Source organism: Oncorhynchus keta, chromosome 2 (assembly GCF_023373465.1).
Source record: "Oncorhynchus keta strain PuntledgeMale-10-30-2019 chromosome 2, Oket_V2, whole genome shotgun sequence".
NCBI classification, from domain to species: domain Eukaryota; kingdom Metazoa; phylum Chordata; class Actinopteri; order Salmoniformes; family Salmonidae; genus Oncorhynchus; species Oncorhynchus keta.
This window is the reverse complement of record NC_068422.1, coordinates 42934174-42959792: the sequence shown is the minus strand read 5'-3', so window position 1 is coordinate 42959792 and position 25619 is coordinate 42934174. Positions and strand designations below refer to the sequence as shown.

The 25619-nt window shown below is 42.0% G+C and overlaps 1 protein-coding gene across 1 annotated transcript in view; it reads right to left on the bottom strand.

Annotated features, from left to right (window-relative positions):
* The window catches only part of LOC118400598 (Golgi-specific brefeldin A-resistance guanine nucleotide exchange factor 1-like), a 122703-nt gene that overhangs the window by 81741 nt on the left and 15343 nt on the right, over positions 1 to 25619 (bottom strand). Inside the window, exons 2-3 of the mRNA XM_052477092.1 lie at positions 19562 to 19664; positions 19049 to 19115 (exon numbers count right to left, since the gene is read on the bottom strand). Of these exons, the coding sequence (XP_052333052.1) occupies positions 19049 to 19115; positions 19562 to 19657 (163 nt within the window). The 5' untranslated portion in view covers positions 19658 to 19664. The remainder of the gene's footprint in view (positions 1 to 19048; positions 19116 to 19561; positions 19665 to 25619) is intronic.

Below are 25619 nucleotides of genomic sequence, written 5' to 3'. Positions count from 1 at the left end.
ATACAGAGGCCGTTTGCCAGGAGAGCAGTAATTTTAAACCATGCCGTGTTAAGTGGCTCCTCCAAGATACTGTGGGGTAATATCGAACAGCTGAGCAAATGGGATGGGATCCAGCTAGTGCATTATCTTTATGAATTCATGACAAAATTCTGCTCTGTAAGCGAAGTCGGGCTAGGTGTTTGTAAACAATTGAGGCTGCTCTCACATGAGAAAGTTGAGGAGCAAAAATTTTTATGTAGATCTAACTACTTCCATCCATACGACTTGTGGTCTCTTCTTGCCTCGCTTACCTTCTGCCTTGTCAGCCTCAGTACCGCTTGAGTGAATTCACTACAAGGCACTTGCTTTCATCCATAATACACTAAATACTGACCAAGTCAGAGCCTAGTGTATCAAAACATTCAACATGGTCAAATGGAATCGACCAAGCCTTCAAGTTTATGAAAATAGTTTCAAGTATTTTTTTTTTCTCTCCATACGTTTTATACCACAAAATGCCTTGATCTGGAAAACATGCTTTAGTCAAAAACATAATTGTTGGTTGTTTTCTACTCGGCAAGGGAAAAAAACAGGTTTTTAAGAGTATCTTCTTGCAGATTGAGTTGGAAACATAGTTTAGCTCATCATTTGGATCACAGTGAATGTTGCTTACATTACAGGCTTTACAGGGATTAGCTCCAAACCACTAAATGCAGCTCCCCACAATCTTTTACACTCTTCCACTTGTCCAACTGTAGAAATAAGTGAGAAATTGCGAGTTCTTTTACATCAACATTTTCCAAAGTAGGCTATATCAGGTTAAAAGCATTTAAACCCCGACCAATATTTGGCGAATAAATAGTCTGGGACAAAATAAAGCTTGGTGTTGAACAACATCATCTATTTTCACAACGGCCAAATTGTCTTTCCCATTAAGTGCGTTTTCTGCAGTGCAGAAACCCACCCTGGTCGTTCTGCACACGCAAGGCTGCGCCTATCCGATCAGACTGGCATCACTGCCATGGAATGCTGAAGTCCACATTTTTCCCATTCAACAAGGAAAAACGGCCTTTCAAAACCAATCAGCTAGAAATGTTGCTTTGTTTTTATTTTCGACTGAACTTCCTGGAACCCATTATGGAGCTGTCAGGGATGTATATTTAGCTATGGCAACACAGGGCCTCCTCGCCCCCTTGCGCCATTGGCCATGTCACCTCTGATAAACAGAAAAACAATTGGCAATCCCTTTTGTCACCTTTAAAGAAAATGGATGCGTGTGTCGTGTGAGTCAGACGGTCTGACAGGTCGACAAGAGGTGGGGCATCTCTGTGTACACAACTGCAATGGGCCATTGGCTAGAGGTGCCCTACATCCATTTCTACTCTCCTGCCGTGACAGCGCCTGATACTACATTCGCCCGATGAGTCACTCCCAACTCTCTTGATAAAGGACTGTTTAAGAATAATTGAGTTATCAAAACTAACTATGAAAGTGCCGGTCACAACGTCATTGTCCCTAGAGATGATCCCGCTTCGCCGGCCTAGCATATTGAGACCACTGAACCGGTTGAATCATCTACTATGCAGCTGTACATTAGTGCTCAAGGATGAACAATGGCGTAAATGTTTGACATATAAAAACAGCTGATGATAATGCCAATACATAAACACTGTTCTTGAAATTAATTCAATTACCCCACCAGAGTAAATACTGTTTGAATGATGAGTCAACCACATAACATTGTCACTAACAAATGTCTATTTATCCCAAAATCTGTAAAACTACTATATGATTGCCCAAGCCGCTTAACCATATCACCATATAAAATAATGCAATGAAGAGAAAATGTGAAATATAAAGACATGAGGGTCAGACAACCTTATGGGTGATCCGAGAGCCTTGAGAAAACAAACCCTATATTTCAAGATCTCTCCTTATATCTACCATATACACTGGGTATACCAAACATTAGGAACACCTTCCTAATATTGAGTTTAGAGGAATCTGTGCATTGAGCCCTGGATAAGTTTGACCAATACTTGACTCAACATTAACAGTGCTCCCCACTGGTTCACAAGTTCAGTTCCCCCTGGCCTCGTTGTCTGAGATACAGAGCACCACCAACCCCCCGTCCCTTCTCACCCACACCCCTTCTCCAAAAAAAGACAACACTACTCTGCAAGTGTTCCCAGGTCGTTAATTCAGGGACGGCATTTCACCACTCATAACCTACTGCACTACTGCCAGTTTAGCAGGAATTTTTAACATTTTAAATCAACATGGGCTTATGTGCATAGCTGAGATGGCTGAAGTCTGCCTTGTACATAGAGGTCCTACTCTGACTGAAGAGGGGCTACATAGAGCTGGAGCCACCCACCCCTCTCACACAGGGATTAGACTACAACTGACAAATCTGGATACATTTACCTCACGCTTCTTTTCACGACAGCATCAACACCTTCGTGAGTGTTTTAAGAGGCAAAACAATATAAACATTTTACAAAATCGTGGGAAGTCCAGTTTCCAAAGCAAAACTCGCCTCATCGGTAACTTTAAAATGTCTCAAACTTCACCGCAGTTCAAAAGCCATTTATGAAGGAGATGAGTAGTGAAGGGGGGGGCTCTGTCATCAAGGTGAAGCTTTGTCCAAGACATGAAAGAACCAGGACCACCTTGTCCCTTATGTCCATGTCACAGTCACATCAGTCAGCCAGAGAAGAGCCATGTCGATAAAAAAGGGAGCCAGAGAGAGGGAGGGGTAGACTGGCAGTATTTCGGCAGGTCTATTTTGCTTTCAGACCAATCAACACCTCCTTGTTATCCCAGGTTCTTAGCAGGTCTCCTTGTCAGCTGTGTGGGCCGCTCGGCCCGGCCGGCTCCCTCCCGTCTGCAGGACGGCTTTTGTAATCGGAGGCACTGATCCCCATTCTATTTAAGAAGGATGCGTCAACAGGTTTTTTTTTAAACGCTCACCGCACGTCACCTCTTTTCAATTCAATATTTATGATCCCTGAAACACTGGCAGTTGTGTAATCGTCCCACGCCTGTTCCACCCCTCCCCACCACCTCTCAGCCATTCCCCCAGTCGTCCCACGACAAGACTATCTTGACCCATGTCACCTTTACTGCGCACACTCCTCAAAACCCAGCTGTGACCCCAAAATAGGCTGTCTTTTTAAAATTCCGGGCGTGCAATTGGAAAGTATTGCATTTTGCCAGTGACAAAACAGGAAGGGGGATGACAACTATGGATGAACAAAATAAAGTTGTAATCGAATCTGCTTAGCATGTTCAATGAACAAGGTGGTGATTTTAACCTCCCCCATCACAAACACACACGTTGTCAAAATGTTTGTATCTGTTATTCATCAGTGTCGTGGTACTCGAGACCACATATTGAGTGTCTCGGTCTTTGATACATTGGTACTCAGTCTTGACTAGGTCTCGGACAGTTAGGACTGGTCATTTCTTCCCCAGACCAGCAGAGTAAAAAATAAATAAATGATCAGCTTCTACTCAATCAGCGCATTAAACCGCGTCACCAGGCAATTTATAAATAAATATATTCATACATATATGTTAGACATGTTAACAGACTAAAAAGCTCTGCTACAGCAAGTACAATTTTCAGAGTGAAGTGTTGTCTCATTTGTGTCTGGAGGTAGTTAGCTAGCAAGCTAGCCAACTTTAGCCAGTTAGCTTGGGTGCTAGGTTTGGGACAAGCATGAATTGGCAGGCAAGCAGCAGAAGGATGAGGCGGCTACAATTCCCCATCATTTATCAGGGCAATTTGAACAAACTAGCTGAAAAAGTTAGTATGTTTATCTAATGTGCCTTCATGAGATTTTAGTTCATCTTGCTCTGGCTAGCATTAGTTGTTGATCTTGTTGTTGTTTATGTGCATAACAGAGAGTCAACCTTCTCATGGTTGTTTGGTTAATAGGACTGTACGGCTCCCGAATGTAAGAGGACTCACGTGGTATTTACATATTAGCAGAAATCCATTCAGGTGTATTTTGTGGCTTTTGGCAAATGCGTTCTAATGATCTTAAGTCACGCTGTTGCTACTGCCTGTAAACACACAGTCCAGTTCAAAGTGAAAGATGCCAGGCCCGTGTGGCAAATGGCTTGTTTGTATAAAGGTCTGCTGTTGTGCTGATTGGCTATAGTGCAATGGTCTGTGTAGACTCTGGACCTGGACAAAACAGATGTTTTATTTACGGCAGTGACTATTAATTGTCGAAACGCACAGGCGCTTTCCCACTCTATATTGCAATCAAATTTTCACAAATGCCTTAGTATAGAGTACCAGTCAAAAGTTGACACTAATCATTCCAGGGATTCTTCATTTTGACTATGTTCTACATTGTAGAATAACAGAGAAGACATCAACATAGCCACCCTTAGCCTAGACAGCTTTGCACAATAGTCGCATTCTCTCAACCAGCTTCATGAGGTAGTCACCTGGAATTAATTTCAATTAACAGGTGTGCCTTATAAAAAGTTAATTTGTGGAATTGATTTCCTTCTTAATACATTTAAGCCAATAACATGTGACAACGTAGGGGTGGTATACAGAAAATAGCTCTATTTCGTAAAAGACCAAGTCCATATTATGGCAAGAACTGCAAATAAGCAAAGAGAAATGACAATCCATTACTTTAAGACATGAAGGTCAGTCAATCCGGAAAAGTTTCTTCAGGTGCAGTAGCAAAAACCATCAAGCGCTATGATGAAACTGGCTCTAATGAGGACCACCACAGGAAAGGAAGACCCAGAGTTACCTCTGCTGCAGAGGACAAGTTCATTAGAGTTAACTGCACCTCAGATTGCAGCCCAAATAAATGCTTCACAGAGTTCAAGTAAGACATCTCCACATCCACTGTTCAGAGGAGACTGCGTGAATCAGGCCTTCATGGTCGAATTGCTGCAAAGAAACCACCACTAAAAGGACACCATTAAGGAGAAGACTTGCTTGGGCCAAGAAACACGAGCAATGGACATTAGACTGGTGGAAATCTGTCCTTTCTCAAATTTGAGATTTTTGGTTCCAATCACCGTGTCTTTGTGAGATGCAGAGTAGGTGAACAGATGATCTCTGCATGTGTGGTTCCCACCATGAAGCATAGAGGAGGTGTGAGGGTGCTTTGCTGGTGACATTGTGATTTATTTGGAATTCAAGACACACTTAACCAGCATGGCTACCGCAGCGATACACCATTCCATCTGGTTTGCACTTAGTGGGACTAGCATCGGGACAAAGACCCAAAATACACCTCCAGGCTGTGTCTATTTCTTTCCAAGAAGGAGAATGATGGAGTGCTGCATCAGATGACCTGGCCTCCACAATCCCCCAAACTCAACCCAATTGAAATGGTTTGGGATGAGTTGAACCGCAATGTGAAGGAAAAGCAGCCAACAAGTGCTCAGCATATGTGGGAACTCCTTCAAGACTGTTGGAAAAGCATTCCAGGTAAAGCTGTTTAAGAGAATGCCAAGAGTGTGCAAAGCTGTCATCAAGGAAAAGGGTGGCTACTTTCAAAAATATCAAATATATTATGATTCATTTAACACTTTTTCAGTTACTATATGATTCCATATGTGTTATTTCATAGTTTTGATTTCTTCACTATTATTCTACAACATACAAAATGTTAAGAAATAAACACAGGAATGAAGGCGGCGCACAATTGGCCCAGCATCATCCGGGGTAGGCCGTCATTGTAAATAAGAATTTGATATTAACTGACTTGCCTAGTTAAATAAAGGATAAATAAATTAAATAACTAAATGAGTAGGTGTCCAAATGTTTCACTTGTACTGTAAGTAGTCAGTACTTACAGTACTCGAAATTGAGCTCAGGTGCATCCTGTTTCCATTGATCATCCTTGAGATGTTTCTACAACTTGATTGGAGTCCACCTGTGGTAATTTCAATTGACTGGACATGATTTGGAAAGGTACACATCTGTCTGTATAAGGTCCCACAGTTGACAGTGCATGTCAGGCAAAAAAACAAGCCATGAGTTCCAAGTAATTGTCTGTAGAGCTCTGAGACAAGATTTTGTTGAGGCACAGATTTGGGGAAGGGTACCAAAACATTTCTGCAGCATTGAAGGTCCCCAAGAACATAGAGGCCTCCATTTTTATTAAATGGAGGCAGTTTGGAACCACCAATATCCTTCCTAGAGCTTGCCGCACGGCCAAAGTGAGCAAACGGGGGCTCGGGAGAGGTGAAGTTCGAGTCATGCGTCTTCCGAAACATGACCTTCCTAACCGCTCTTCTTAACACCCGCCCGCTTAACCAGGAAGCCAGCTGCACCAACTTGTCGGAGGAAACACCCGCAGGCGCCCGGCCCACCACAAGGAGTCACTAGAATGCAATGAGCATTCGTTGCTCTCCCAGCCAAATCCTCCCCTAACCTGAACAATGCTGGGCCAATTGTGTGCCCCCCTATGGGACTCTCGGTCATGGCCGGTTGCGACACAGCCTTGGATCGAACCCAGGTCTGTAGTGACACCTAAAACACTGCGCTGCAGTGCCTTAGACCACTCCGCCACTCAGGGAGGCCCCTTCAGTTTTTTATTTTAATAAATTAGCAAACATTTCTAAAAACCTGTTTTTGCTTTGTCATTATGGGGTATTGTGTGTGGATTGAGGACATTTTTTAAAATCCATTTTAGAATAAGGCTGTAACATAACAAAATGTGGAAATAGTTAAGGGGTCTGAATCCTTACGAAGGTACTGTATCTACAATACAAAATCCATGTCTACATGTATGTACGGTTCTTGTCTTATGTGTATCTGAGCCTGTGTGTGTGGTCTCTTCACAGTTCCCGCTGTTCGATAAGGTGTATTTATCGGATTCTACTGCTTGCATTAGTTACCTGATGTGGAATAGAGTCCCATGTAGCCTTGACTCTATGTACTACTGTGCGCCTCCCATAGTCTGCTCTTGACTTGGGGATTGTGAAGAGACCTCTGATGACATGTCTTGTGGGTATGCATGGGTGTGTGAGTTGTATGCTAGTAGTTTAAACAAACACATCGGTGCATTCAGCATGTCAACACTTCTTACAAAAAGAAGTAGTGATGAAGTCAATCTCACTCCCACTTTGAGCCATGAGAGATGAACATGCATATTATTGATGTTAGCTCTCATATACATTTAAGGGCAGACGTGCTGCCCTGTTCTGAGCCAAAAAAACTCAGCAGCAAGATACAGAAAAATAGTCATCAGGGGCCTCTCGAGTGGCGCAGCAGTCTAAGGGGCTTTACTTTGCTCATCGCGCTCTAGCAACTCCTAGTGGCGGTACGGGCGCCTGCAGGGTGACTTCAGGTCGCTAGTTGAACAGTGTTTCCTCTGACAAATTGGTGTGGCTGGCTTCCGGATTAAGCGGGCAGGTGTTAAGAAGCGCGGTTTGGCGGGTCATATTTCGTAGGACGCATGACTTGACCTATGCCTCTCCCGAGCCCGTTGGGGAGTTGTAGCGATGAGACAAGTTCGTAATCACGAAGTTGGGGAGAAAATGGGTGGGGGAAAATTACAAAAATAATCATAAAATTGTTGTCTCTTCTGGGAACTGTACTAGGTGTTCCAAAAGCATCAAAACAGGAACTTACCAAGTGTTCCATTTTTATTGAAAAAAAATATGAAAAAATGTGTACTTTAAATTATTACAATAGAATTCAGGGATTGGGAAGAAATGTAGACATTTTGTGGGGAATTCTATGTATCAATGTGTGTGTGAGAATCACAGTTGGAAGCTGATGCACACAGCAATGCTTACCTAATTGGATATGCGTTTTAGAATGTTCGTGGTCACAGGGCCCTTATGGGGCATGAAATAACAAGCAGCTGTGTGTGGTGAGACTGCATGTGTGTGTGCGCGCGAATGTGTGTGTGAGGTGGGTCTGTAGGGAGGTTTATTAACACAGTCCATCAAGGTAGTATGGTACTCGTACTGGGACGCCCAAGGCTTAAGAAGTGAGCGCCACACAAGCAAGACAGTGCCTCCTCACAATACTAATATCGGCCCTTATTTTTTACAAAAAAATATATAAAAAATCCCATTCCACCAACCCACAATAGCAGGGCAACTTCCACAGCTAGTCAGGTGTGCAGTTTGAGTTCTCCAGCTTTGCTCCCCTGCTGCGGAGATTATCCTGGCCACTAATGTTACAGACAGTGAATCAGTGGTCCACTGCTTTATTTCTGACTTTCCAACGTACCCTACCCTTCCTGTAAGCAACTTTGGTGTCCACCAGTCATCAATTGAATGCAATATTTCACATATTCTACTCAACATATCTTCCTACATGAAATGATAGTCTGTCGAAGGTGTTCGGGGTTGAGCCCCTACAATATTTTTCCATGCTGAGACTGTGACAAAGGTTTTACAAAACAGGCATGACCTATAGCAGACCAACTCCATCAGAAGGAAGAGGGAAAACACTAATAGGGGCTATGAAATATGTACTGTCCACATAACAGAATCCCTGATAAAAGCCCCTGGCATCAACATGCTTAGCCTTATGTTGTTTTTTCAGACTGTTAACCATTTTGGCATTACCTGATAACCACAAGGTACTTTTCTGTTGTTCTCCCTACGTGTTAACAATGTACACAACTTAGAGAGACGTGGTTCAATCGAAGGCCATTTTGGAGGAAAAGAAAGCAGACAAGAGATACTCAACTTCTACCAATGTTATTTTTGCTGGAGAAAGCTGGAGGCTAAACCAAATGACCTAAAGATCTAGCTGGTATAATCCAAAGCATTTGCATGGGGGTAAATATTCACCTGGAAGATTGAATAGATCTACTATATAGCCCTATATCATTTGAATCTATACATCAGAAACAGTCAACACTAGAGCCCAGATCCCCTGTTTTACCAAGGCACCCGAGATCTATTGGGACAGTGATGAACTAAAAGGACATTCCAGACACAGAACAGAAATGCAAATCACATCACGCTGGAAAGTGATCTGCTACAGAATGACTAATTAAAAGGTGAAAAAAATGCTGTCTGTGAGGTGCCAACAATACACAGAACATAAACCGCCGCCACGCAAACACAATTCGGGGCCTCCTCTAAAACGGTTTCAGCCTCGTGTCAGGCTATAAATAACGACGCGTTCACATAAACATTGAAAGCAAATACTTGGCACCTCCATTTTCAATACCGGGTCATAGTCAATCTGCTAAATATTGTTCGCCTCAAAGTGGCACCACATGCGGGCCCAGGTTGTTTTTAGACCAGACCTCCAGTGGGGACGGGCGCAGGAAGCAGGTGTTGAAAATGTCCCAAACCCCAGCTTAATACCCACTGCTTTATTCATATTCTCAGTTCCCAGTGTGGAGTCCTTAAAGCATAATTGAACATAAAGCCTATCACCTCCAGGCTGAACAGAGGCAGAGGGGAGGTCCTGCTCGAGATCTGCCCCACAACGGGCCAATTACCACCTCATAAGATTATGCTTAACAGAACATTAAAGCACAATCCAGGCAGCAGACTGGAAAATACTAAATCCTCAGCATTGGTTCACAACTGACCACGTATATTAGGCGGGCCTAGACCTGAACTCAACTGATCCCCTATAGACTCTGTGGGCCATCGGTAAACCTGGAGGATAGAAGACCCTGTAGGTTTGCTTAGACTTTGTCTGTAGCCTATACCCCCCCCCGAAACATATCAATGTTGTTATCTTTACCGGAGTATCATCGACTGTTATGTCATCCTATTTGTCTCTCAGACATAATGCCTGTAGTGGTTAGAAACAGCAGAGAGGGTGAAAATCATATATCTTGTTAAAAATGTATTTCTAACCGGAGCACGCGTGTGTCAGGCCATCATTAATGCAGACGGCAAAAAGGAATTAGCCGGCCATGTTTGCTTATCATACTCTGCACAGCACCTCTCAAAATAAAAGCTGAGCATCGAAGTACATTTCCTTGTCTTTGCCCTTCAATGACCTACATAGGATCTGAACAGTCGCACCAAACAGGTTCAACAGTAAATTGGTAGTTATCGATTGATGTCGACTATTCGGTGACTATAATATTTGTTATTCACATCCCTAGAGACTTATTTTGAAGAACCATTGGTGAACTTGGCAGGACAAGTCATCAACAAGTGCTCCGAGGCAAACTTTCAGGAAGCAATGCTCTACGCCTATCCTCTTCTTTTGCTCAACCAAACGGTGTACCCCTGTCCCCCTCTCTTTTGGGGCTCACAGGGGCTGTTTTGAGCCCGTTTTGCCCTCTGTTCCTGCCAGAACATCCGGATCCTCCAAGCCATCTGCCCCCACAGTCCCAGGCCAATATGATTAATGGCCCTCTGCCGGGACTCTCCATCCACTCAGCACATTGTTGAGAGGCTCTGAAACAGGACAACAGTTGCATCGTCTCTTCACACCGGGCCTAAGCCCTGCCTGTCAGTTCCCGGTTAAAGCACAGTTAACTGGACAGATTTACAGCTACTAACCAGCACTAGGTGACAGCCTGTCTTGGTATAGGACCCCGATTAATCATGCACATTTGATAGGTGCTTTTACAACGAACCAAAGGCCTACTGGCACCAACAATGGCCCACATCCGAAACCCACTGCTCTGCTGGTCAAAAAGTTACCTTGCATACAGTGTCCAAACATAAAATGTCCCATATGACTTTTGTACTGTACTGAAGATTCATATTGTGAAAGGTGTCCAACATTTTGCCATTCCTTTGGCTTGACAGTTAACTGTTAAACTTCCCCAAGCACCCAATAATGAAAGCTTGAGTACTGTTCCTAGAAAAAAGTTTGAACCCTTTCCCCATTCGGACTGGGGCATTAATCCTACGAGGGTGCTAAGCGTTCCACGGTTCCCATGGACAGGAACAAATGAAAAGGTTGGGAGAAGTAGCAGACAGGACACCATCTCTCTAACGGAATCTCCCAGGTCTCAAGTTTTTGGCGCAATGGAAAATAAGTCTTGTTCCTTAAGGGACAGCAGTTGTAAATTCCTTACAGGGTCAAACACCTGCTGTCCTTCAGGTCTGGGCACACACAATGTTTCTCTGTGACATTCACAGTCAAAGAGTAAAAAGTCCCCCCTAACTACAAGTCCCCATTATAGCAGTGGTGAATGAGAATCCACATGCTTTAAAGGGATGGGGATAAGCAAATATATAGGCAACTTCACAGAATGAATTTCAATAGCACACAATCTTATCGCATTGCATTATGGCATGATGGTTGTCTTCAATACTCAAGAAGAGTAGTAACCCTCCCTTATCATAATCTCAGTGGCAAGCCCACAGCGTACTGGGGAAACACCAGGGACATGTAATGAAGTTCTCACAGTGGCTATTCCACAGGGTAAAATGTCTTCATGAGTAAACATATTTGTATACGTGACTGAGCGATATGAATTATGGCTCTTACTTGGCATTTGCCGACTGCATTCTGGCGGTTCAATTGGGTATGATATATGTGCGAATATCAGGTGGCAGAGGAGCGCAGGGGGCCTAAAGGGCACAGTCGGTTCCCACGTGCACAGACTACGGTCCTCAGAGGCCCGGCCACAGCTGCCTGAACACAGCTGTGCAGCTAAGACGGCACACACACTTGACCTTGAACTACGAGTGTGTGTGTGTTTCTACTTATTGATGGACGAGACTGTACAATGGTGGTAGGCATTTCATAAATAAAGTAACACATAAATAACGTTAATCGTTTAATAAAGAAACTAGGAAGAACATTTTTATTTAAAAAATTAAAATAACAAGCAGACCCTGATTTTAGCTTGTTAAGACACTTTATAAAATTATTTTCTGTCGCAAAAAAATGTAATTTCTTCAGCATCCACTTCCCATTTACCATTAAAGGGATGAAATCATCATGAACATGAAGTGTTTTAGACAAAAATAACATGATTCAAACGTGCTCCCTTGCCTAATTTTGCCACTCCTGCCAAAATTGTCTCTGCATTGTCCTTTGCTCAGGGGACAAGGAGGTAATTATTGAAAAGGTCAGTCTGCAAGTGATCAAATCATGGCTACGGCATTCACTCTACGCTTTCACTGCCATGCCCCCTAATATCAACCACTGGTGCCTTTCTGGTGATTCCAGTCAATTAGAGGTGTGCTTGTGAATTTCGTTAGTGTTTGGAAAAAAGAGAAAGAGCTGTCAGTCAAAGGCCGCTCTGGCTTTAGATCTTGTGGGTGTTGGAATCTCAGAACCTGTATTTGTAGGAATAAAAATGAGGGGATTTAGACTGACTGCTTTCTCTGCAGACCTGTCAAATCTGACCTTCGCAGTAAAGGAAAGGGGAGGAAGAAAAAAAAAGATTTAAAGATTTAAAAAGCTGTGTCTGAGACTGACTTGTGCATTACAAAAGGTAGAAAAGATAGACCAAAAAAATACATATCTGAATGAATTGTGTTCACCCTGCTCTTTTGTTTCTTACTCTTTTCTTTCCTACTTCTCAGAGGTATAGTCGACCAATGTATCACCGTTAATATAAATCCACAGAATTATTCAACAGGGGATTGAGACAGATCTCTCTGTTTGATGTTAAACATAGATCATTTATAGAATACATCACTTCTCTGCCAATGTCAGGGGAGAGCTCTGATTGAATTTACACATCAAAACAATGCTTTGCATTTTTGGATGTTGTAAAACATCCACTGCCTATGGCTTCAATGGGCAGATATGGACAGCTCAACGTAATAGGCATTACCAAATTTGTCACAGGGCCAATTTGTCGCTATTAGTTACTTGTTTGTAATTCCAGTGTAGTGCGGGGATTACCCAACACATATCCACATGGTTATCCCTGTCATCACTGGTCTACTTACTGACCCAGATGTTCAATGACTAGTGGACAGCACTGGCAAACCATAACTCGAAAACCATGAGGCAATAAGGCAGACAAGGTTTCGAACCAGGCTTTGGAGTGAATATAGAACATTCAAATTTAACATGTAAATATGATCTACAATGACAGCTGAAGAAACTTAGAAAATGGCATACCCAAAAACAGCCAATAGCAACAAAATTGTATTTTTGTTACAGTAGTACTAATGACCTTTGGTAGACTAACTGCAATATTTGCGTTTTTATACACTACCGTTCAAAAGTTTGAGGTCACTTAGAAAAGTCCTTGTTTTCAAAGAAAAGCACATTTTTTGTCCATTAAAATAACAAATTGATCAGAAATACAGCGTAGACATTGTTAATGTTGTAAATTACTATTGTAAAAGGAATATCTGCATAATATAAAGGAATATCTACATAGGCGTCCATTATCAGCAACCATCACTCCTGTGTTCCAGTGGCACGTTGTGTTAACTAATCCAAGTTTATAATTTTAAAAGGGTAATTGAGCATTAGAAAACCTTTTTGCAATTATGTTAGCATAGCTGAAAACTGCTGTGCTCATTAAAGAAGCAATAAAACTGGTCTTCTTTAGACTAGTTGAGTAACTGGAGCATCAGCATTTGTGGGTTTCATTACAGGCTCAAAATGACCAGAAACAAAGACCTTTCTTCTGAAACTCGTCAGTCTATTGTTGTTCTGAGAAATGAAGGCTATTCCTTGCGAGATATTGGCAAGAAACGTAAGATCTCGTGCAACGCTGTGGTCTTCTCCCGTCACAGAAGAGAGCAAACTGGATTTAACCAGAATAGAAAGAGTGGGAGGCCCCGGTGCACAACTGAGCAAGGGGACAAGTACATTAGAGTGTCTAGTTTGAGAAACAGATGCCTCACAAGTCCTCAACTGGCAGCTTCATTAAAGAGTACCCGCAAAACACCAATCTCAACATCAACAGTGAAGCGGCGACTCTGGGATGCTGGCCTTCTAGGCAGAGTTGCAAAGAAAAAGCCATATCTCATAAAAGTCATGCTGTGATTTATTAGTGTTTGTATGATATATATTAAACAAAAAGGGGGAAAGTCTACCCTTTCATTGTTTGCAAACAAGCAGTTAAAATCTAAAAGCCGTAGATGCAGATTGCAAATCTGTAGAAAGCACTCAATTATATGGGTCTAATGAGCTTAGTGATGGAAGATTAAGCATCAAAAACATCCCTTCTCAAGGAGATACAAGGCCTACTTCCTCTGGGGAAAAGAGAAGAGTGTGACGTGGTAAGGTGGGGTGGCAGAGGGGATTTGCATGGCATATGCCACTGGTCCAGGCTACATAACCGTGTCCTCAGTTTGAAATAAAGAGAAACCCTCTTTCCAGAAGTTGTAGGGGGGAAAATTTTAGAAAGAGAGACAACACTTCCTTTCCCAGAACAATTTATAGCTCTGCTTGACAAGACTCCCTGCTATATTTACCCAACTTAAAATTGCAGATGATATACTTCCAGCTGCATTGTGCCATGGCACATGGCCCTGTCAATCACGCTAGGAGAACAGAACCTTTAACAACGGGGAGAAAGTGGCTGAGAAACCTTTCAGTACTAATCCACATTTTGTTCACTGGTTGCTTTTGTTGTTAGAGGAGCTAAGATACACAGTGTGAATGGAATTACTGGGCTTTCATTAAGCAGACAGCTGGGCCACTACAGCCCACCCGGAAGAATTCGTACAGAAATATTGGTTGGGCGGGTGTGGTGGCAGGGGACTTAGCTTGTGTTTGTGTTGCCGCAAAACAAAAACACATTGATCAGTCTGTCAAATACAGAGTTGGGCTTTGGCCTGGTTATGTGATCTGCTTTTATTTAGGCTTTCATCGTTCACCAGGACATGGACATACCATGTCAGAGAGCCAAATATGCACAAGATTGGGGGTTAAGGGAGGCAATAACAAGCTTTTAACCCCCCTAATGTTTGCCCATTGCAAATTTCATATCAAACCTCATGAGTACCAAAAAAAAAGAACTATAATCAAGTCAGTCTGCTCAAACTCAAATGGAAGTCACAACATGGGATAACCAAAAAAAAAATGTGTCCATTAGAATATTCCAGAAAGGCAACTTGAGCTAAACTACTTCTGTAAACTAACTGGCAACCAAGAGAATACATCAGTTACCTCTTCAGAATCAAAGCAGATAAACATAATATAACACTTGTTCCCCCAATGCTAGCTGTGGACTACTAACAAGGCCTTTGGTGTTCGGAGAGGGGTTGGGGGGGGGATGAAAAAGCGTGGCAGATTCCTCCCAGGCCCCTGGCCCAGCCGTGCCTGTCCATCTCGAGGCAGTGGCATTCCCTGGAGGATGCGCTACGCCTGGAGGGGGCTGAGACCATGGCTGCAGGGTCCATGTGTTCCATCTCTCCACTAGCTGCTACTGTGGCTGGGGATGGGGCTGCCAGGAATCCCATTGCACAAGCATGACAGCACAAAGACTTGACCGCAGAGTTAGCTCACCCGGTGACCATCAACTAGCACCCCTCCATTAAAACGCACAACAGAGCCACTCCAAATGATCAATCACAACAGACGGTGATAGAGGGCCAGGGGGTGGCGGTCAGCGGATCTAGTGGGGTTGTTGCATGCGAACCCTATATGGCACTAGAGATAACCATAAACGTTTACTAGAGATACAATTGGCTGACGTTAATTTTTTAATAACTTTAAAACGCAACTTGCCATCCCATGCCTTAAAAAGTAAATTAGAGTAGGGAAAACTAAATCACTTCTAGACAAGTGATCTCAGGACAGCCAAAATAACCAGATTCCAAGTATTTTCTATGTCAAGTATTTCCAAACTATAAACCAAAGATGTGACTTTCCTAACTAAACTCAGCAAAAAAAGAAACGTCCTCTCACTGTCAACTGCATTTATTTTCAGCAAACTTAACATGTGTAAATATTTGTATGAACATAAGATTCAACAACTGAGACAAACTGAACAAGTTCCACAGACATGTGACTAACAGAAATGGAATAATGTGTTCCTGAACAAAGGGGGGGATCAAAAGTAACAGTCAGTATCTGGTGTGGCCCCCAGCTGCATTAAGTACTGCAGTGCATCTCCTCCTCATGGACTGCATCAGATTTGAGATGTTACCCCACTCTTCCACCAAGGCACCTGCAGGTTCTCTGACATTTCTGGGGGGGAATGGCCCTAGCCCTCACCCTCCGATCCAACACGTCCCAGACATGCTCAATGAGATTGAAATCCGGGTTCTTCGCTGGCCATGGCAGAACACTGACATTCCTGTCTTGCAGGAAATCGTGCACAGAACGAGCAGTATGGCTGGTGGCATTGTCATGCTGGAGGGTCATGTCAAGATGAGCCTGCAGGAAGGGTACCACATGAGAGGATGTCGTCTTCCCTGTAACGCACAGCATTAAGATTGCTTGCAATGACAACAAGCTCAGTCCGATGATGCTGTGACACACCACCCCAGACCATGGCGGGCCCTCCACCTCCAAATCGATCCCGCTCCAGAGTACAGGCCTTGGTTTAATGCTCATTCCTTCGATGATAAAAGCGAATCCGACCATCACCCCAGGTGAGACAAACCCGCGACTCGTCAGTGAAGAGCACTTTTTGTCAGTCCTGTCTGGTCCAGCGACGGTGGGTTTGTGCCCGTAGGCAACGTTGTTGCCAGTGATGTCTGGTGAGGACCTGCCATACAACAGGCCTACAAGCCCTCAGTCCAGCCTCTCTCAGCCTCTTGCGGACAGTCTGAGCACTGAGGGATTGTGTATTCCTGGTGTAACTCGAGCAGTTGTTGTTGCCATCCTGTGCCTGTCCCGCAGGTGTGATGTTCGGATGTACCGATCCTGTGCAGGTGTTGCTACATGTGGTCTGCCACTGCGAGGACGATCAGCTGTCCGTCCTGTCTCCCTGAACCGCTGTCTTAGGCATCTCACAGTACAGACATTGCAATGTATTGCCCTGGCCACATCTGCAGTCCTCATGCCTCCTTACAGCATGCCTAAGACACGTTCATGCAGATGAGCAGGGACCCTGGGCATCTTTCTTTTGGTGTTTTTCAGAGTCAGTAGAAAGGCCTCTTTAGTGTTCTAAGTTCATAACTGACTTTAATTGCCTACAGTCTGTAAGCTGTTAGTGTCTTAACGACCGTTCCACATGTGCATGTTCATTAATTGTTTATGGCTCATGGAACACGCATGGGAAACAGTGTTTAAACCCTTTACAATAAAGTTTGGTGAAGTTATTTGGATTTTATGAATTATCTTTGAAAGACGGGGTCCTGAAAAAAGGGCGTTTCTTTTTTTGCTGCGTTTATGAATTAATGAAGAGAGATGAGTAAAGCCACACATACACCACTCACAGTGCATGAACAGACTTGCATGGCTGCCACCTGCTGACCTTATCCATGAGACTAAATTACAAACACACCTGTACTTGGTAGGCCCTCTAGAGCACCTTGAACAGAGGACGTCATACAACATTTTGTGTCTTATCCATCGCTCAACATATTTGTAAAAAAACAGATTGTTGAAAGTGTAAACATGTTCTTACTCAATTGACCTGGTAAAACAGGGGTTTAAATTAAAATACACAAAAAAAACATTGCTCCATTAAGATTCAGGATGCCAAGACTTGAATTTACATTAGGATAACTTAGACGAGAGAAAAGTGAAATGTAAAGACTTAGCAAAAAAAAAATGAAGGTCATGTCCTCTAATTCTGCCAAGAAACCTCAGATGTCACTGTAGTGGAATAGGCAGTGGACTCAAATAGGCAGTGGACTAGAATAACCAACCTAGTAATGTGAAACAACCTCCTTTACTCAGCAAAGTGTATGAGATTAAACATTTTCATATGCATCATGTTGGCACCAAAGCAAAATGGCATCATGGAATGTTTGTTGCCAACATGAAGGATAGTTTGCCAAACTCCATAGGCCTATACCTCTGGACAAGGTTTATTCCACCAGCATAGTATATCAAGACGAGCAGGATCGGACGGAGCGAACACGTGCTGAGGATGCCTAAAGAAAGTTGCTCTCAGATGAACACCTACAGGAAAGCACAAGCGAGGCAGGCCAAAGAACGTGACAATGGACAGTGGTGGCTGAGCTGGAAGAGAGGAGTCTCATGGGACAGGGCACCAACTGCGGCCTAAGACTCCAGTTGAAGATTGTTGCGGCATTATGTCCAACCCGGAATAAAGAGGACTAAGAATTAAAGTATAAAACATTTTTATGTCTGAGTACAAGGAGAAAATTGCCCTGTAGAGGAAATATATTTGATAGTAATAGTACATAAGTATGGTCACAGCCAAAACCCATCAAAGAAACATAACTAATGTGAAGGGATGAATGCTCTTCTTAAATTCAAGGAAATCCAACACAGAGTATATTCAATTTTTTACTGAATTGAGTGTTGTGAGAAGAACTCAGGAGGTACCAGTGTCTTGAAGTGTTGAGCATCTTCCCCTCCTTGAGCAGAGAAGAACACTTGCACAACTTAGCGTAACATTTACCTTCGCCGTCTTGTTCATAATGAGGCACTTGGATAAAAGACGAACAAACAGTGATATCGTTTCAAATGGGACTTCTGAAAATGATTAAGCTGAGTAGTCCCCCGCAGTAAGACATTGGGAGAGATAATATTGACAAACTTGAAAGGCCAGCCCATTTCTCTGTGGAAATCTGCTGCACACCTGATTAAATATGTTCTTACTCTTCAGGCAGGAGAAGGCACTTTGTGATAATCTGAATGTGTTTAGCCTCATGGTCCCGACTGACTGAGGTTTATTCATGTAATGTATTGGCGGAGGGAAAATTGAAAATATGGCTTTCATTTTAAGCTGGTCTTCTTCCATGGACAATGGCAATGATAGTCGTTCTAGTATAACAAACAATTGCTATAAACTTCATATACTTTCATGTGTTATCATCTCCTCTGTATCTGCATAATAATGTAAGTATGAAATGCTGTTGGGGAGGAATTAAGAGAGAAAAGATTTGCAAAGAGGGCTAGTCAGGAATTAGTAAACGAGACTGCAAGTATCTATTTGCGTGTGGGATGACAATTTAGAGATAGGGACTTACCTTAGATATCCACTAATATTCTGTAGTTCTATAGAAAAAAAAGGCCAAATATACACTGCACCATGTACTGTGCTTGCCATTATAAGGTTATTACCTTTCATATTGTTGAGAATCTCTTTCAGGTGGCTGAAACCGTTAAGCAATGGATCTTGTTCCTCATCCTGTACAACAATAAAACAAACAGTACTGGCATCAACAAAAACTCAAGCATGCGAGGACATTGAAGCTCAAAGTGAAACTACTCCATTCAAATGCTGTAGATTTTACCAAATTAACACATTGCCTACAATTTTAACGCAATTACTTTTTTCTATACTCAGAGTAGCTGCCGATGTAGACTTATGGTATTAAAGAATTTATGATGATTAGGCCTTAACACTACACACACACAAAAACATTAATGGCAGCACTAGGAAAACTATTTCTGCATATCTCTTCTTTTTAATCTTCCTTCCTCTTGTACCAAGTCTGAAACACTCATTCCTTGAGCAGGTAGTTCGACAATTAAAAAGGCTCAACTAAACTGTTGTCTTATATGAACCTAAGCCTTGATTGAGAAATACTATTGTGTTACAAAAATGGTCTTTAACAAGACAAAACAACTTACCAAAGGAGTATGGGTATTCCACCTTGAATTCCTCTTGATGGCACCTACAACAGTACAGATCTCCCCTTGGACAATGTATATACTCTTGTCCACCATCCTGATACTTGAAAAGACAAAAAAAAATGGATATACATTTTCAGTAGGCTTACTTCTTACTAAAGCAAGTAAATTAATTCATGTCAAATTGCTTGGTAGTCAAGGACCAGCCAGTCAATGGAACTGTCTTAACTGAAATATTTTATCCTACAGCTAAAATCATCATAAAGCAGCTGTTCTCTGGACACCGCCTCAGACAAAAATCGGGCAAGCCGAACATTGGTAATATTTGAATAGCAGTTTCTCCATGTACCTTAAAATGGTTGGATGAACCGTTAAGCAGGCCAGAGAAAGGTACTGTAGAAAGATAATATTGTGTGTCTGCAGGGAAATGTTATTTGACTATTGAGACAGAGGAGGTCATACGGAGGCAGCATTCTGTTCAAATTCATGATAAGCAGATTCAAAATAATAAGAGATGAATGGTACAGGGTGGTTCGAGTGCTGAAATGCAAGCATTGATAGGCTTAGACTCAGGTGACTTAAATGCAAACAGAAATGTATTATCACTTGTTTCAAAAGTGTTAACTCTCTGTCACAACACATTTAGTGAGGATATAGCAGATTGTGTGGCTCAGTAGAAGAACATAAGATTTGCTTTGGTCCTCCAAGGTCTGACTTCACACATAGAGCCATTGCTTGAATCCAAATATGGGCCTGAAGTTGTAAGAATGTAGGTAGCTAGATTATTTAATTTAAATGTAAAATAGACCATACAGCGTACAGTTGCTATTGATATGTGGCTTAGGCCATCACCTGTGGCTTAGGCCATTTCCACATTGTGATGTGCTTCTGCCTGACTTTAAAATGTAAATTAATATTTTGTGTCACTGACCTACACAAAATATCCCATAATGTCAAAGTGGAATGATGTTTTTAGAGATGTTTAAAAATGAAATGCTGAAATGTATTATGTAATTGTTATCGCAAGCCTAATAAGTTGCATGGACTCAGTGTATGCAATAATGGCATTTAACATGATTATTGAATGACTTCCTCAAATTTGTAACCCACACATACAACTACCTTTAAGGTCCCTCAGTCGAGCAGTGAATTTCAAACACAGAATCAACCACAAAGACCAGCAAGGTTTTCCAATGCCTCACAAAGGGCACCTGGGTAAAAATATAAAAGCAGACATTGAATATCCCTGAGCGTAGTGAAGTTACTAATTACACTTTGGATGGTGTATCAATAAACCTAGTCACTAGAAATATACAAGCGCTCTTCCAAGTCAGTTGACGGAGAGGATGGAAACCGCTCAGGAATTTCACCATGAGGAAATTGGTGACTTTAAAACAGTTAGAGTTAAATTGCTGTGAGATAACAGAGGATTGATCCAACAACATTGTAGTTACTCCACAATACTAACCTAAACGACAGAGTGAAAAGAAGTAAGCCTGTACATTATACAAAGTTTCCTTAACATGCATCCTGCTTCAAATAAGGCACTAAAGTAAAACAGCGAAATTTGTGGCATAGAAATTCACTTTATGTTTGGGGCAAATCCATCATCACCGAGTACCACTTTATATTTTCAAGTTTGGTGGTGGCTTTGTCATGTTATTGGTATGCTTGTCATCAGCATTTAAAGGATAAAAATAAACTGAATAAAGCTAAGCACAGGCAAAAACCTTGAAGAAAACCTGGTTTAGTCTGCTTTCCAACAGACACTGGGAGACAAATTCACCTAAAATACAAGGCCAAATATAAACTGTTGAATGAAAACACTGAATGTTCCTGATGGACTAGTTGTAGTTGACTTAAATCAATGTGTTGTACTAATGTATTTTCTGTTATGGAAAACTATAGTTACACTTCCCTGTTCACTCCATTGAAGCAAAAAAACACTTGCCTTTCAATATAAAAATGCAACCCCCATCAATATACAGCAGGACTCACCTGCTCCTGCTTTCTCCCGTTGTGCTTTTTACAAACAAGCACGTGATTAGCTCAACTGTTCTGGGGAACTACGGTAAGCTTCATAATGTGATAGGAGATTAAGCAGATTGTGTTCTTCAATTCACCTAACATATTGCACAAGTTGACTGCAGGTATTTACTTAAAAAGGTAGCTACAAATATTCAAATGTGTTGAAAAACTTCAAATAAATCATTTCAACGGTATGGAAAACCCATATAGTGGCAATTTCCAAATATCCCGGTATACAGTATAAACAGTATACTGCCCAAGCCTAGTTTTAAACCATTTCACCTGCGTTTTATATTGAAAGTCAGCTGTTTTTGCTTCAATAGAGTGATATGGGGTGTGCAACCATAATTTTTCTTCAGGCAAAATACATTAGTGCAGGGCTCTCCAGCCCTGTTCCTGGAGAGATACCATCCTGTATTGTAGGTTTTTGCTCCAACTCGAGTTGTAACTAACCTGAATCAGCTTATCAACAGCTAATTATTAGAATCAGGTGTGATAGATTTGGGTTGAAGTGAAAATTTACAGGACAGTAGCTCTCCAGGAAGAGGGTTGGAGAGTCCTGCATCAGTGCAACACATTCGTCAGAAAAAAAATGTTTTCATCAGATAACAGAAGAGCAAAGCTATTTGGCGTAAGTAAATTAGCTTACAATGAGAAAGGTATTTTTTTTTTAAACTTTGGAAAAACTACACCCGAGGAAAGTAAAAGAGAAAAGTAGCCCACACATCAGTCAGAGGCTGTCTTCATGATCTAATGAGGAAGGCAAAGATATTTCATCTGAGTGGAGAAGTGCAACTGAAGCACGAAGTCTATTTTTACATCCATTGAGAATGTTCAAATACGTTGAGGAATTATTGTCAATCTTTCCAACTGTTGCTTTTTCAATAACCACTTAGCGTGAAAAGGAAAAATGTAATGCTCTGATCCAGTGGAATACAATAGGCCTACCTGATTACTTCTTATCCCTTGCGCAAATAGACTAAAGCGGTGTCTGTCCCGAGCTCACTGGCAAGGGAAACTGAGGGCCCATAATATGTTGTACAATGTAGCAAGGAGCTTCAGGCTGGACCCAAGATAATAGTTGATACAATGTTTAAAGTTTGGCTACATGGCCTGTCCACAACAACGTGATTTTAAGGACATTTGTTTTTTTATTTTAATTTTATTTATTTTTAAAATCGGGTTATTTTCTACCTGTAGGCTGCAATGTTGTTATCATTTGTTGGCTTTGTAGGCAATATTATTTTACGTTTCTATCATTTTCATTTAGATAGAATTTTGATGATTAACCATATGACAATGATTTTGCGATACAAAGACTATATAAAATAAGTGAAACTGTTCCACAAAAATGTGCATTTTAAAACCATAACTGGCATGCAGATCGGTAAATTGGCATTCCACATGAGAAAGTTTGCCGACTCCTCGTGTAGCCTATTACGGGCCACTTCAGGAGAGTAATGGAAGAATCTGAGCGAGTGGTAGGAAGATGGTCAGGAAGGTAGAATTTTTTTTCTTCTTCTGGTAATCTATTATCTCTGGCTCCCTAGAGTCATGTGTGTCTTATTTCATCAAACAGTGAGCTTAACGCATCAGACAAGCTCAATGCATATATAGTTGATTTTATTAAGACATAGGGTGTCTATAACAGTGCATTTGGAAAGTATTCAGACCCCTTGACATTTATGTTACAGCCTTATTCTAAAATTGATCAAATAGTTATGTTTAAAAAAAATACCCCATAATGACAAAGCAAAGAGGTTTTTAGAATTTTTAGCAAATGTAACAAATAGAAAACTGAAATATCACATTAACAAAACTATTCAGACCCATTACTCAGTACTATGTTGAAGTATTCATGGCAGCGATTACAGTCGAGTCTTCTTGGGTATGACGCTACAAGCTTGGCACACCTGTATTTGGGGAGTTTCTCCCATTCTTCTCTGCAGATCCTCTTAATCTCTGTCAGGTTGGATGGAGAGCGTCGCTGCACAGCTATTTTCAGGTCTCTCCAGAGATGTTCGATTGGGTTCAAGTCCGGGCTCTGGCTGGGCTACTCAAGGACATTGAGACGTGTCCCGAAGCCACTCCTGTGTTGTCTTGACTGTGTGCTTAGGGTCGTTGTCCTGTGAGGAGGTGAACCTTCGCCCAAGTCTGAGGAGCTGAGCGCTCTGGAGCAGGTTTTCATCAAGGATCTCTATACTTTGCTCTGTTCATCTTTCCCTCGATCCTGACTAATCTACCAGGACCTGCCACTGAGAAAAATGCCAGCAGCATCATGCTGCCACCACTATGCTTCACCGCAGGGACGGTGCCAGGTTTCCTCCAGATGTGACACTTGGCATTCTGAACAAAGAGTTCAATCTTGGTTTCATCAGACCAGAGAATCTTGTTTCTCAAGGTCAAAGTCATTGTCATGTGCCTTTCACTGAGGAGTGGCTTCCATCTGGCAACTCTACCATGAAGGCCTGAAAAAAAGCTGCAGAGAAGGTTGTATTCCGGAAGGTTCTCCCATCTCCACAGAGGAACTCTGGAGCTCTGTCAGAGTGACCATCGGGTTCTTGAACACCTCCCTGACCAAGGCCCTTCCCCCCCGATTGCTCAGTTTGGCCGGGCGGCAAGCTCAAACTTCATCCATTTAAGAATGGGGCGGCAGCTAGCCTAGTGGATAGGCCAGTAACTGAAAGGTTGCTGGATCGAATCCCCGAGCTGACAAGGTAAAAAATCTGTTGTTCTGCCCCTGAACAAAGCAGTTAACCCACTGTTCCCTGGTAGGCTGTCACTGAAATAAGAATTTGTTCTTAAAACCTGTTGGGGCTAGGGGGCAGCATTTTCACTTTTGGATGAAAGGCGAGCCCAGAGTAAACTGCCTCCTACTCTTTCCCAGATGGGAATATATGCATATTATTATTACTGGTGAATAGAAAACTCTGAAGTTTCTAAAACGGTTTGAATTATGTCTGTGAGTATAACAGAACTCATATGGCAGACAAAAACCTGAGAAGAAATCCAAACAGGAAGTGAGAACTCAATTTTGAAAACAGTGCCATTTGATGTCCATCTTAAATATGGATGAGCGTGCACTTCCTGGGACTTCCACAAGATGTCACCGTCTTTAGATTCTGGTTGTATGATTCTACTATAAAGGATGGGCTCATAATAGCTCTTTGAGTGGGTGGTCTGGCAGAAAGCCCCTGTCTCATTGCGCGCGGTCACGAGAGAGTGTTCTTGCGTTCTAATTCCCGCTCAGCCCAGTCAAAACTGTTCGCTGCTCTGGCCCCCCAATGGTGGAACAAACAGCGGAGTCAATCACCACCTTCCGGAGACACCTGAAACCCCACCTCTTTAAGGAATACCTAGGATAGGATAAAGTAATCCTTCTCACCCCCCCCTAAAGATTTAGATGCACTATTGTAAAGTGGCTGTTCCACTGGATGTCATAAGGTGAATGCACCAATTTGTCGCTCTGGATAAGAGCGTCTGCTAAATGACTTAAATGTAATGTAAATGTAATTCGTTTCTTCAGACAATGAAATTCTCCGGTTGGTACCTTATTGCTGATTCATGTTTAAAATATCCTAAATATGGATTGCATACATCATTTGACTTGTTTCTACGACCTGTAACGGAACTGAGTTTTTGTCTGGAGAAATTGCTCGTGCTTTTTGAGGATTGAATGCTGGGCTGAACATGCTAACAAGTGGCTAAATGATGGGTTTTTTGAAACTTTATGGAACAAATCAGTCATTTATTGTCGAACTGGGATTCCTGGAACTGCCTTCTGATGAATATTCAGAGGTAAGTGAATATTTAGTGTTTTTTGTAGCTTCTGTTGATGCCAAAATGGCGGCTATTTCTTTAGCTTCTGAGCGCCGTTCTCAGATTATTCTTTTTCCGTAAAGTTTTTTATTTTTTTTATCTGACGGCGGTTGCATAGAGGATACGTTTATCTTTAATTCTGTGAATAACACTTGCATCTTTTATCAATATTTATTGTGAGTATTTCTGCAAAATCACCGGATGTTTTGGA